Below are 14,092 nucleotides of genomic sequence, written 5' to 3'. Positions count from 1 at the left end.
GCAACCAATGTATTATTGTCTACTTCATTGGAATCCTCAACATGCATCTCCAAAGACTCATCAAAGCATGCCAAGACATCAAAGGCTTCCAAACACTCTAAACCTTCAAAACTATTGACACTTTCACCTCAGGCTTCGATCTATCAGGTTGCTTTACCAACACAGCACATTCTAGATCTGCAGGAGAAAAAAAATCATGTTGCCCCTGCCCTCTTCAATAACCAGGGCACTCACATCACTTAGACTAGTGGTGGAAGGACTTCACCTGCAAACTGCAGAACCTGTATCCTCTGTTATACCACTTACTTCTAACAGGGCACCCAGAAGCCTATCCTGGTCTTGGAAAAGAATGTCCCACTACCAAGCCAGAGGAAATATCAGCCACATGACCAAATCATAGATTTGGTGAAGAATTTCTTTACTTCTTGGACCAAGGAGATGGAAGGAATATTGGTCTCTCCACTATCACTATGGAAATACCACAGACCGGAGTCCCAATGTCACCTTGATTAGAGGGGGTTCATCATATTTTGCAGTAGATTCTAGTAAATCAGATATTTTGGACTAGGCTGCTGCTCTTCAGAGTCAACCAGAAGTTCTTCCTGATTTGTTGCTAGAATTTCGGTATATAAAAATAATGTTAAATAAATAAATAAATTTGCCCTCTTTATCATTGGAGTTCTGGATAAGTGAACCAATATCTTTTAGACTTGTATGACAATTCTATCAGCATAGTCTCCAACTCTCTACCAGATCATCTGGACCACACCTTGCCACCAGAGGGTCTTATCTATTTAAAGTCTGTGGAACAGATGGGTACAGCAATGGTTGTCCATATCCACAAAGACCTTATTCGGAGTTCCTTGGCCTTCTTCAAATACCGGACACTCCGGCTGAACCAGCGGCTCTTCTAGTCCATAACATCCTCAGTTTTACTAACGAATGTGGGGAACACCCATTTTGGTCACTCCTACAGCTCAAATACATAGTCCAGCACTCACCAGACTTTGGTGACATCTAGCTGCCTCATCAGTCATAGTGGTTGAATCTTCTATGAAGAAAGCAAAGAAGACACAGGTTCACTCATTCTTCTCCCAGAAAAGGCAACAAACTTCTTGATAACTTTGGTAAAAACTATTTTAAGAGTGCAATGCTATCAGATCACATTGCTATCCACCAATTTTATATAATGCAGTATATCCATAACTGCATTCAAAAACTGAAGTTTTTCCTACCTGCCACTGAGCAAGTCAGCTGCTACCCACAACCACTCCTGGAAGCAGAAGAGGACATCTGCCACCTACTTTGATCAGTCTGAGTCTTTTGGTTCCGTTTCATGTATCCCCTTAACATCCATTGGAACTAGACACATGGCATGGCTTCTTCAATCAAGTAGCATCTGTGAGGACATCCACAAAAAATTAAGACCTCCTATGCTTGGTCTAAAATGTGACAATGTAACAGCTCCTGAGCAGCCCTCCACGGTGAGGAATCACATATACCCATACAAACCACCATACTTCCATAGAAGGCTGTACTGGTCTTTTCAACAGTACCATCTGCTGCTTCTTCCAGTGCAGTGTCGTCAACCACATTCGGCCAGGCCTAGACAGAGAATGCTGTCAGCCAAAAACCACACAGCCAAAAAGCTCCCAACTCTCCCAGTGGAGAAAAGAATCCAACATTTTGTAGAGAAGTGACGTCAGGTCACCTAGGTCCTCCAAATTGTACAGTCTGGATAAAGGTTGCATTTCTTCCAGGCACCATCCAATCCATATCGTTGAGCATTCCATTTGGATCAGTCTCATCTACCGAAGCTTTTATGAAAGTCTGGTCACTTCTCCAATAGCAAGCGATAGCCAATTCTAGCAACTCAGCATATGCAGGGTTTCTATTCCTAGTACCTGCTTATCTTCAAGAAAATGCAGGCATTGCGGCCCATGCTGCACTTGAGATATCTGAACAAACAGATACTCTGGGCGAAATTCAAAATGAACTCTCTCAGCATGAGCCTTCCTTACATACAGAAGGATGAATGGATATGTGCCTCAAATCTAAAAGATATATATACTCACATACCCATCCACCCTTCACATCGGTGCTGCCTCTGATTCCAGGTTGATTCTTCCTACTACACATTACAAAGTGCTTCCGTTTGGCCTCTTGTCAGCTCTAGAGGCTTTATGAAATGCCTCGCAGTAGTAACAGCTCATATCTGTTACCAGGGAATACAAGTCTTTCCCATACATGGACAATTGGCTCATCATAGCAGAATCATGAGATGAAGTCTCCTGGTCCTTGAGCTCAATGATGGATCTTCTGCACATATTGTTTCCTGGTCAATTTTGAGTAATCTACTATGGAGCCCACTTCAAGGCTCAAGTTAATCTGTGCCTGGGTAAACTCATTGAAGGAAAGAATATTCCAACCCCCGCCCCGCCACTATGATATTCCTGATCCACAGCCTACTCTTTCTTTCATTTTCATCAGCCAGAAGGCCTCTCATAGTCCTTGATTACATGGCAGTGGCCATCCATGTGATCCCGCTGACCCCCTCTTTGTATTTGCTACCTCCACTGGAGTCTACGTACTCAGTGAGATCAACGGACTCAACTGCTTTTGTCTCCAGTTCAAATAACAGCACCTATGAAATGGGAGTTACAGTGGTGGCTGCGACCCTGAATTCTCAAGGAAGGAGCCCTGCTTTGTTTACTCCCCTTTCAAGTGATACTGTTAACAGATGCCTCCACCAAAGAATGGGGAGTGCAAGCAAGCACCATTTGAATGCATGGCCTCTGGTCTCTTGAAGAGAGCTGCTGTGAAATCAGTCTACTGGAGTTGAGGGTAATCAGATACGCTGTATTGACCTTTGTGCATCTCTTTCAGGAAAAGAACATGTTAATTCAAACAGACAACCAGATTGCCATGCTTTATGTCAACAAGAGAGGAGTACCTGGATCATGGCCTCTCTGTCAAGGAGCCCTAAAAATCTGAAATTGGGCAGAAATAAGCAAATATTCTACAGGCCACCTATCTGCCGGGCATCTCCAACACACTAGTGAATCACCTCATCAGAGTGTTTCAACCACACGAGTGGCCTCTACAGCAATCTACAGATCTTTAGCTTACAGTGTCTATCATCAGTGGATCTATTTGCATCACTAGAGAATACAAAACTGTTTTGCTCAATTCTGCCAAATGATCAGACTAGCTCAAATGCTTTCCTTCTCGATTGGGGACAAAGCCTCATGTAAAATTTTCCCTTGTTACCACTTATAGCCAGACCGATGCAAAAGGTTCTTCAGGACTGGGCTCAACTGATTTTCATAGTCCTGGCTTGGACCAGACTTATCTGATATGCATATCTCGTACAACTTTCCAGCAGTCCTCCCATACATCTGGATGTTGAGTGCTCAGTGATCATGGATCTCCACTTACCCTCAGAGATTGTGGACATACTAGTCTCATCTAGAAAGCCTTAAACAAGGAGAAATTCTACCTTCAAATGGAATAGATACTACAAATAGTGTCGTCAAAACACTCTGGATCTATTTTCTTGTTAACCTAAGCATCTGCTGACATACTTGTGCCACCTTTCTCATTTATGTCTCGCCACCTCTTCCATACAAGTACACTTCAGTGCTTAAAGCAGCTTACCATATACAACTGGATGGCAAACTTATCTTTATTCATCCACTGAAATCTTGTTTCATGAAAGGTCTGTGCTATGTCATGTCATTGGTATAAAAGACCCATGTTCCATGGAACCTGACTGTGGTCCTTTCCCAGCTCTAAAGTACTTGACATGGAATGTGGTGTTGCTCCTCTGAGTATCTTCTGCTAGAAGAGTCTGCAGACTTCAAGTTCTCATTTACTATCCTCCATACATGCAATTCTTCCACAACAGGTTCTTCCTTACCTAAAATTTCTGCTGAAGCTAGTCTTGGCTTTCCTTCTCAAGCAATCCATTATATTGCCTACCTTCTTTCCTAGACCCCCCATGCACATGAAAGTGAAAAACCTCAACATATTCTAAACTGCAAAAAAGCCTATGGGGTAGATTTTATAAATTTGCGCACGCGCGAACAAGAGTATGCGGGATTTCAATAGATACGCGCGTAGCCATTAAAATCCGGGGTCGGCACGAGCAAGGCTGGCCAAAATCGGCAGCCTGTGCATGCTGAGCCGCGCAGCCTGCCTCCGTTCCCTCTGAGGCCGCTTCGAAATTGGAGCGGCCTCGGAGGGAACTTTCCTTCTACCCCCCAGCCCTATCTAACCCCCCCTACCTTTGTTAAGAACATTAGAAATTGCCATACTGGGTCAGACCAAGGGTCCATCAAGCCCAGCATCCTGTTTCCAACAGTGGCCAATCCATGCCATAAGAACCTGGCAAGTACCCAAAAACTAAGTCTAATCCATGTAACCATTGCTAATGGCAGTGGCTATTCTCTAAGTGAACTTAATAGCAGGTAATGGACTTCTCCTCCAAGACCGGAACACTGCCGTGCGCAGTGTTCCGGTCTGGGGGCTGGTCCGGAGGCCGCGGCCACACCCCCGGAACGCCCCTGGATGACGCGTCAGCCACGTCATCCCCCCCCCCCCCCCGGCACGCCCCCGATGATGCACCGGTCGCGACACGCCCCCCACCCCCCAGGAAAGCCCCGGGACTTACGCGTGTCCCGGGGCTTTGTGCGCGCCGGAAGCCTATGCAAGATAGGTTCGGTGCGCGCAGGGGGGGTTTGGGGTAGGTTTTCGGGGGTTATGCGCGTAACCCTCTGAAAATCTACCCCTTAGCGTATTACAAGAAACAAACTTCGTCACATTCCAAAATCTTCAACTATTTGTCTGTTATGATCCTAATAGGCTAGGAATAATATTTGCTAAGCATACCTTGTCTAATTGGGTGGCTAAGCAGGAATGCAGGTCACAGTCTCTGAAAGCTCACGGAGAGCCATGTCTGCTTCTGTTGCCATCTTCAAGAAATACCTATTTGAGATACCTGCAAAGCTGCAACTGTCTTCCTTTCATGCCTTTACATCCCACTACTGTCTTGATAACCTCTCAAATGCTGACAGTAAATTTGGACAAGCAGTTTAGCAAAATCTGGGCTCACTGTAGTCCACTCTCCACAGCAAGGGCTGGATTGTTCCATTGCAGCCCACAGCTTGGGACAGGGCGGAAAAAGCAAGTTTGCTGTTTTCCATAGATAGCAGAATGAATTAGCCATGGAATACCTGCCTGCCTCCCTGGAGAGTTAACTACATAGCTAGCTTAGCTCTGGTATAGACTGAGGAGACTCATGAAACAATGCCTGCGTGGTAAGTTCTGCACATGCTGCTCAATAGAGCTCTAAGCTCTACTAGCTTGGAGAGACTGTTCCAGTGCCACCAGTTGACATTAGCTACATGTAAGGATTAATTCTGCTATCTACAGAAAACATTTACGGCAAGAAAACTTGCTTTTGCATTCTCTAGCAACTATGGATCATCCAGTTTTATCCCACACCCTTTTGAATTCCATTATTGTTCTTGTCTTCACCCCTCTGGAAGGACATTCCATACTTCCCGTACCCTTTCCTTTCCATGCAGTATTTAAAGTTCCTTTTAAATATGATATACAGTCAGATTAATGTCAGTACAATTGATTAATATTACTTTATATTTTTCAGACTGGGCATTTAGCAATGGAAACATTACTATCTCTCACCTCAAAACGAGCGGGAGACTGGTTCAAAGAAGAACTACGACTTTTGGGTGGTCTTGATCATATTGTAGATAAAGGTATACTGACTATTTAGTTATTTGCTATTTTTCCCTATTGGATGTTTTAATGCCCTTTTTCAAAATTTGGTATTGCTGTAGTTTGTTTTATTCTCTTTCTGTTACCTTTTGCTCTCTCCATTTTTGAGTGTTGGCTTGTTGCTGAGCATTATGTAAGGTTTAAGCTTTCTGGCTCCAAAATGCAACTCCCTCTCTCTTTAACTCTGGAGTATTTATTGGGCATGTGTTACTTTGTATTTCATATTGTTCATGAAATCTAGCAGTCTTGACTCAGAATTACCACAATCATAATATAGCAGTTTGAAAATTAGTATTTATAATTGGCTATTGTGCATAGTGTAAGGAGTGCTAATGTTATGTGTAGTATTCCAGGTAATATTTCATAATTATATAACACTTCATTCCCTACATGAATATCAATTTTGCTGGAGTTCTGGATGTTACTGCATTAACCTTCTTTGCCTTTTCTACAGTCTCTTCACAAAGGGAAGAAAAGCTCATATATCATCTTAAAAGTTCTCTTAGGCAGCTTTCTGTTACCTAGTTAGGCTCTAGAGCAGGGGTCGGGAACCCATGGCTCGCGAGCCAGATATGGCTCTTTTGAGGGCTGCATCTGGCTCGCAGACAAGTGTCGCCACACTTTCCAGCTGACCCAGCTGCTCCCTGGTCCTCCTCCGCCCGGGCGGAACGCGACAGGACAGCTGGAGTCAGCGGCACCGGCGTGCTCTCTTCTTCCTGCCCCCCCACCCCCGAGGCCCGGAAGAGGAAGTGGAGAGTATCGGGTGCTTGCGCAGCAAGAAGAGGCCACGCTAGTGCGCTCTGCATCGGCCCGAAGAAAAGAAGACTGCAGCGCGGCTCGGAGGAAAATGAAGAGGTTCAGCCGCGGCCGATGGGACTCCGCCTCCGCGAGGGCTGAAAATGAAGAGGTTAGCGTTGGGAGGAGGCTGCTGCTGCCGCGAGTTCCTGGGGTGGGGGAGAGAGAGAGTGAATGAGCGAGCAAGCATTTGCTCGCTCATTCACTCTCTCTCTCTCTCCCGCACCCCCACCCCAGGAACTCGCGGCAGCAGCAGCCTCCTCCCAACACTAACCTCTTCATTTTCAGCCCTCTCGGAGGCGGCGTCTCATCGCCCGCGGTTGAAGCTCTTCGTTTTCCTCCGAGCCGCGCTGCAGTCTTCTTTTCTTCGGGCCGATGCCGAGCGCACTAGCGTGGCCTCTTCTTGCCGCGCAGGCACCCAATACTCTCCACTTCCTCTTCCAGGCCGCGGGGGGGGGGGGGGGCTGTGTGTGTGAGTGAGTGAGAGATTGCATGTATGTGAATGATTGAGAGCCTGTACATGTGAAAGAGAGTATGTGTGTGATTGAGAGCCTGCCTGTGAGAGAGAGAGAGAGCATGAATGTAAGTTTACCATTGGGAACCTGTATGTGTAAGTTTGTGATTGAAAACCTGTTTGTGTGAAAGAGTATGTGTGTATGATTGAGATCCTTTGTGTGTGAGAGAAATCATGTGTATGTATGATTAAGAGCCTGTGTGTATAAGTAAGAGATCATGTGTGTCTGTGTGTGATTGAGAGCTGGTTTAGGTGATGGAGCATGTGAGTATGTGATTGAGAGCCTGTGTTTAAATGAGAGAGAGAGATCATGTGTGTCTGTGTGTGATTGAGAGCTGGTTTAGGTGATGGAGCAGGTGAGTATGTGATTGAGAGCCTGTGTGTAAATGAGAGAAAGAGAGGACATGTTTGTAAGCATGTGAATGAGAGTCTGTGTGAGAGAAAAAGACAGCATGTATGTGTGTGATTGAAAGCCTGTGTGTGTGTGTGTGTAAGCGTGAAAAGATAGACAGCATGTGTGTAAATGTGTAATTAAGAGCCTATATAAGTGAGAGAGAAAAAACATGTGTATATGTGAGTACTGAGAGCATGTGTGTATAGGTGTGTCATTGAGAGCCAGTGTGAGAGAGAGCACTGGAATGTGACTGAGAGAGGAGAAAGTTCCAAGCAAACCACCCCACCTCCTGCTAATTCAGAACAATCTCAGGACACCTGGATATCAAACGTTCCCAGGTATGCAGAGAAAAAAAATTTTTGTATCCTTATTATTTTTCATTACTGGGTCTTTGTGTCTGCTATTTTTGAAATATTTTGTTGGTATCTGGAAATGTTTTATATGAGTTTTTAATTATTGGATATTCCACTCAGCTGTTTCGAAATATGTTATTTTTGTTAGTACAGTTTTACTGCTGATGATTTTATATTTCTTGATTTGTTTTATAAGGATGGGTGATGTTTCTTTTTTCCTTTGTTACACTGCATACAGAGACTCTGGCTTGTTGCAGTTTCCAATTCATTTTTTTCTGCATGCTTCTTGTTATGCGTTTTGGTCTCTTTATTTTATGTTAGGTGAGGGACAGCACGTGATTCAGGTGAGGTTTTCTGCTGGCGTGTAGTTTCTGTGTAGGACTCTATAGCAGCCTGACTTGGTCCGTTTTCCTAATAGGAGATGTATTGGTGTCTTAAGGCCTGGTGTAATATTTTCAGAGACTTATTGTACTTTAAAAGTGTGATCTTACATAAAATGCACACATTTACTTGTATTTAGTTTTAAACATATTGTATGGCTCTCATGGAATTACATTTTAAAATATGTGGCGTTTATGGCTCTCTCAGCCAAAAAGGTTCCTGACCCCTGCTCTAGAGTAAGAGTTTTCAACAAACTTCTTAGTGATCACATTGTGCAACTACCAACTCTGGCTGTTTTTTGACAAGTTTTTCTTTATAAAAAAAAAAAAAAAAATCAGCTAAGAAAAACAAAGCGAAACAGAAGCCCTTAACTGTTCCTACCACTTTCATAGAGGTACATAATATGACCGCAGATAAGGACCTTAAGTTCCATCCAGTCTGCTCAGTTTCATTCCTGGTGCACTGCTATAAATTCCAGTTGATTTTTGGCTTTCTTCTCACTTCACAGCTAGGAATCCTCTGCTTATCTCATGCTTTCTTGAATTCTGTCACTGCTTCTCTTCACAACGTTTCCTGGGAGGTCCTTCCATACATCTAACACCCTTTCATAAGGAAAAAATTCCCGATATTGCTCCTGAATCTATTCCCTTGGAGCCTTTTATTTAAGAGCATTTTTTTACTGCATGTGCATTGATACCATTGATGTATTTAAATGTGTCTCTCATATCATCTCTCTTCTCTCATCTAAGTTATACATATTTGGATTTTCAAGTCTCATGTCAGAGAACTTTGGGTGTAGACCCTGCACCATTTTGGTAGCTTTCTCTGGAGTGCGTCCATCCTGTTTGTCCATTTGGAGGCACAGCCTTCAGGATGGGACACACTATTCTAGATAAGATCTCCCCAGTGACCTGTTCAGTAGGGATATGTGTTCATTTGATTTCTTTATTTTGATTAATGTGCACTAATTTTTTAATGCCTACGAAAAAAAAATCAGTGTCCACCAAATGGGATTTAATGCACACTAAAACAAACTGATAAAGGAAATGACATTTTTTTTGACAGCTCATTCCTACTATACAGAGGTATGCACTGACATCAGCCCACCAGTGTTTGCTGTCTCCAACAGATGGTGGATGTGCATCTCCCTACTGGAGATTCTTAAAAACAAAACAAAAAAAAAATTTTAGAAGGAGAAAAGAAGGAAATTAGTTTGCTCCACTCTCCTGTTGTGATAACTTATGGTCCCTCCCTCATTCGAGTTTTCCTGCGGTGATATTTATTTATTTATTTTATTTAACAGCTTTTTTTATACCGACATTAGAGGGCACATCATATCGGTTTACATCTGATCAAAAAGGTGGAAAATACAAAAAACAGGGAGGGGGGAAAGGGGAGCAACAAGAGTAACAAGTTGCAACAAAGGTGCTGCAGCTAGAAGGGTGCTCTATATGTGAGCCTGAAAATTGAAACTAAAGGGTTAAAGATATTTACATATTAACATAGTGCTTAGGGTGGTGAGGGTTAATTGCAAGGTGAGGAGGTGAAGGTGGCAGTGGTTAAAGGGAACTAGTCAGGAAATGCTTGGGGGAAAAGCCAAGTTTTCAACATTTTCCTGAATTTGTATGGGCAGGGCTCAAGGCGGAGGTTTGTCAGTAGAGCATTCCAGTGAGTGGGGCCTGCTATTGATAGGGCATGGTCCCTTGTTGATGTGAGGCGGGTTTTTTTGAGGAGTGGGATGTGTAGGTTACCTTTACGGTTTGTTCTGGTTGGACGGGAGGAGTGTGTGAATCTGGAGGGTTCGCTGAGCCCAGGAGGAGTTGCTTTTGTGGATGGATTTGTGTATGATGGTGAGGGTCTTGAATAGGATAGGTGATGGGATGGGGAGCCAGTGGAGGTCTTTTAGGAGGGGGGTTATGTGGTCTGATTTGCGTGCATTCATGATTATTCTGGCGGTGGCGTTCTGTAACATTTGAAGGGGTTTAATAGAGGAGTAGGGGAGGCCTAGGTACAGTGAGTTGCAGTAGTCCAGTTTGGAAACTAAGGTGGTTTGGATGACTGTTTTGAGGCCGTGAGTATGGAGTAGGGGTTTGAGCTTTTTTAAGACGTTGAGCTTATAAAAGCCTTCTTTTAGGACGGAGTTGATGTGTTTTTTTAGGTTTCGGTGTGGATCAATTAGAACACCTAGGTTTCGTACTGGAAGCTGTGAGGCGAAGGTACTGGCAGCAGGGTCGTTGGGAGATGGGAGTTTGTGAGTTTGGTGGTTGTGGATGAGGAGGAGTTCAGTTTTTGAGGAATTAAGGGCAAGGTGTAAATTGGTGAGTAGGGAATTAATGGATGTGAGGCATTTCTCCCAATATTTTAGCGTGGGGATAGGGATTCTTGTATTGGTATGATGATTTGAACATCATCTGCATAGAGGTAGAATTTGAGGCAGAGTTCCAATAGTGAGTGGTGGGAGGTAAATGTTAAATAGTGTGGAGGAGAGGGAGGAGCCTTGGGGGGGGGGGGCTCCTTGTGTGAGGGGGAAGTGTGTGGATTCTGAGTTGCCTAGTTTGACTGAGAAGTGTCTGTTAGCCAGGTAGGATTTGAACCAGAGGAGAGCTGTGCCGGAGATGCCAATGTCGATTAGACGGGAGATGAGCTGGTTGTGGCTAATCGTGTCGAAGGCCGCGGATATGTCAAGGAAGGCAATGATGAAGCTATGACCTTGTTCAAGGCCCGTGAGGAGGGCATCAGTGAGGGAGAGTAGTAGTGTTTTGGTGCTCAAGTTCCTGCGAAAGCCAAATTGAGAGGGGTGAAGGATGATGTCTTCGAGGTAGTCCATGAGTTGGGAGTTCACCACCTTTTCCATGATTTTGGCGATGAGGGAGATTTGAAACGGATCGGTAGTTGGCCAGATCTTTGGGGTCTAGAGAAGGTTTTTTGATCAGGGGTTTGACAACTGCGTGTTTTAAGGAATCAGGGACTGTACCAGTGGAGAGGGAAGAGTTAATGATGTCTGCTAGGGGTTTGGCAATGGTGTTGGGAATTGTTAGAAGGGTTTTAGTGGGGATAGTATCAGAGGGGTGTGAAGCTGGCTTGATTTTTTTGAGGATAGACTTGATTTCCTTGGAGAATGTGAGGTTGATAGAGTCTAGTGTGGTGTTGGGAGTGGTGAGGTAGTTAGGAGACATGGGGCGGGGGGTGTGAGGGTGAATCTGAGGAGGATGTTTGTTGTTTTGTTATGGAAAAAGAGGGCGAGTTCCTCACATTTTGTTTTGGCTTCATTGTCAGCAATGGGAGGGGGGGGTAGATTTGGTGAGGGAAGCAACATGAGAAAAGGGCTTTGGGATTGTACATGTAATGATGTATTTTGGCGGCGTAGTGGTCACGTTTGGTTTTTTGAATTAGGATGCGGCAGGTGCGTAGGGAGGATTTGTAAGAGGTGGCGTGCTACTGGGTTGGGTCTTTACGCCAGATTCTCTCTTTCAGTCTGAGGTTGTGTTTCATTTGGTGCAATTCTGCGGTGTACCATGGTTTTTTGTTTGAGGGTGTAGGGTGTTGCTTGCGAGTTATGAGAGGACATAGCCAAAAACTATGTCGAGGGTGAGGTTGCTCCACGAACTGAGGGCAGCTTCGGGGGAAGAGCAGTCTAGTTTGGTTAAGGATTCGGTAAGTGTGGAGGTAAGCTCCTCAGAGGGGCAGGATTTTCTGAAGGAGAAGTTATTTTGAGGATGGTTGCAGGAGGTGGGGGAGTTTATAGTGAGCTGAGTCTCGATGAGTGAGTGGTCTGACCAGGGAACTGGAGTACAGTCGGAGGATGGTGCATGGATGCAGGAGTTAATGAAAATAAGGTCTAGGGTGTGCTTAGCTTTATGTGTGGGGGCGGAGATGATTTGAGTGAAGCCTATGGCCTGAAGGGCAGCAAGGAATGTTTCACATGAGGGGGAGAGTGGTGTGGAGTCCACGTGGATATTGAAATCTCCTAGTAGAATGGCGGGTTTTTCAAAGTTAATGTCGGATATAACTTCTAAAAGGGGGGAGGGGTTGCGTTCCAGAAGGCCCGGGGGGAATAGACAAGGCAGATTTGGAGTTCAGGGGATTTAAACAGACCAATTTTGTATTTGGGTGGGGTATTGATGTTCAGTGGTTTGAGCATGAGGTTCTTTTTGGCGGCTAGGAGGATGCCTCCACCTTTTTTTCTGGGTCTAGGAATGGAGAATATGTCATAGGATTGGGTGGGGAGTTGGTTTAGGATTACAGTGTCGGTATCCTTGAGCCAGGTTTCTGTGACTGCACAGATATCAGGTTTGCAGTCTAGGAGGAGTCATCTAGGATGTGTGTCTTTTTTGGAGAGGGACTGTGCATTAAAGAGGACTAGGGATAAAGTGGTGAGTCCCTAGTATTTGTGTTAATGGAGAGAGAAGGATAGGCAGGAGGGGTTTGTGCTGTGCTGGGGGGTCCACAAGAAGGAAGCGAGGTGTTCTATGTGATGGGTGATGTATATGGGGGATGGGATGTGAGGGGAAATTGGAGGCCAAGTGAGGGGGAATGGCAGATTAGAATAGGGCCTGGATGGCCAGGGGGTGTAAGGAGGGGGGTGTGGTGAGGAGCAGGGAGGAGAAATTAGCAAAGTTAGCAGGCTGGTACAATGCAGTGCAGTGCAATGCAAATGATACAATATAATGCAGTGTGAGACAGTAGCACAGCTTATCATGGAATGCGTATGAGCATAGCATGCCAGTATAATTACAGTTAGGAAGAGTGTGTCAGGTTTGCGAGGCGTCCGGTCGGTCTAAGCAGATCTTGCCGTCAGTTCTGGGGCGGACGACAATGGGCACACTGAGGGGCGCACCAAGGGGCAAGCTCCTTGGGCTCGCGGCGCAGGCACGCGACGCCTGTGTGAGAGTGAGAGATTTTAAATGCAGATCCTGTAGCTTGTCTGACATGTTCCAGTGGTGGAGGGGTTAGCAGCCTCGTGGTGGAGGGGAGGAGCGCTCCCGATTGGAGGGCTGAGCACAAGGGAACTCAATCCAAGCCTTGAGCCCCGGCTTTGAGAACAGTGGAAGCAGTCAGAAAGAAGGTACCTGTGTGAGAGGGAGAGATACCTGCGAATCCCTCACTCAGTAGAGTGCCTCGGTCTGGTAGCTGGTTTTTTGGCATGGACTTAACTGTAGAGAGCGAAATAGCTGAGAGGCTAGCGGGTACAGGAAGCTGAGCACGGCGGTGAAGACCTTTGTCCTTTCTCCCTGCAGCTAGAGACCAACTCTATACTCGGCCAGGACAGGCTGACCTCAGGTAAAGAGTAAATAATTAAAAAAAAAAAAAAAAAAAAAAAAGGGGGGGGAGATAATTTAGGGATTCCATTCCCCTTCTGATCTCCGAGCCTCAGCATGTGAATCTGATGTCTGTTCCTGCTGGGGGGGAGCTTGAGGAGTCGTGGCAGCTTGGTGGGTTGAGCAGCCTTTTGGCTAGGCCCTGCTCTCAGGCTTTGCGTGGTAGGCTGTGGTGGCATTTGCGTGCTTTTTTCTACACGCAAGTCTGCCACAAACAGTGTCTGACATCTGTTCACGCTTACACGCCCAGGTGGACACTCAGGTGATCGCCTACCTGGACTATATATTGGGCGCCTACATTTTGAATGTCCATAGTGTGCGCTTATTGGACAGAACTTGTTTTTGTGCAGCCTGTCCAGGCTCGCTTGTGCAGACGCGCAGTTGGGCACATAATTGTTAGTCATCTTTGGGAGCATGCTCCTAGTGTTTGTTTATCCATGGTGCCGGTAGCAAAGAAGCCTAAACGCTTTACCCTTTGTGCTGCTTGCCATATTCAAGCATCAGCCTGGTGTCCTCTCTAACTTGTTTCAGTGCTGCT

The 14,092-nt window shown here is 45.3% G+C and overlaps 1 protein-coding gene across 4 annotated transcripts in view; it reads left to right on the top strand.

The window, feature by feature from the left end:
- Positions 1–14,092, top strand: part of WAPL (WAPL cohesin release factor) — a 533,375-nt gene that overhangs the window by 360,502 nt on the left and 158,781 nt on the right. For all 4 annotated transcript variants that reach the window (XM_029609312.1, XM_029609314.1, XM_029609311.1 and 1 more), the window contains exon 10: positions 5,669–5,780. In XM_029609312.1, coding sequence (XP_029465172.1) covers positions 5,669–5,780 — 112 coding nt within the window. The remainder of the gene's footprint in view (positions 1–5,668; positions 5,781–14,092) is intronic.

Source organism: Rhinatrema bivittatum, chromosome 7 (genome assembly GCF_901001135.1).
Source record: "Rhinatrema bivittatum chromosome 7, aRhiBiv1.1, whole genome shotgun sequence".
Taxonomy (NCBI): Eukaryota; Metazoa; Chordata; class Amphibia; order Gymnophiona; family Rhinatrematidae; genus Rhinatrema; species Rhinatrema bivittatum.
Note: the sequence above shows the minus strand (reverse complement) of the source record. Positions and strands in the feature narration are given on the sequence as shown.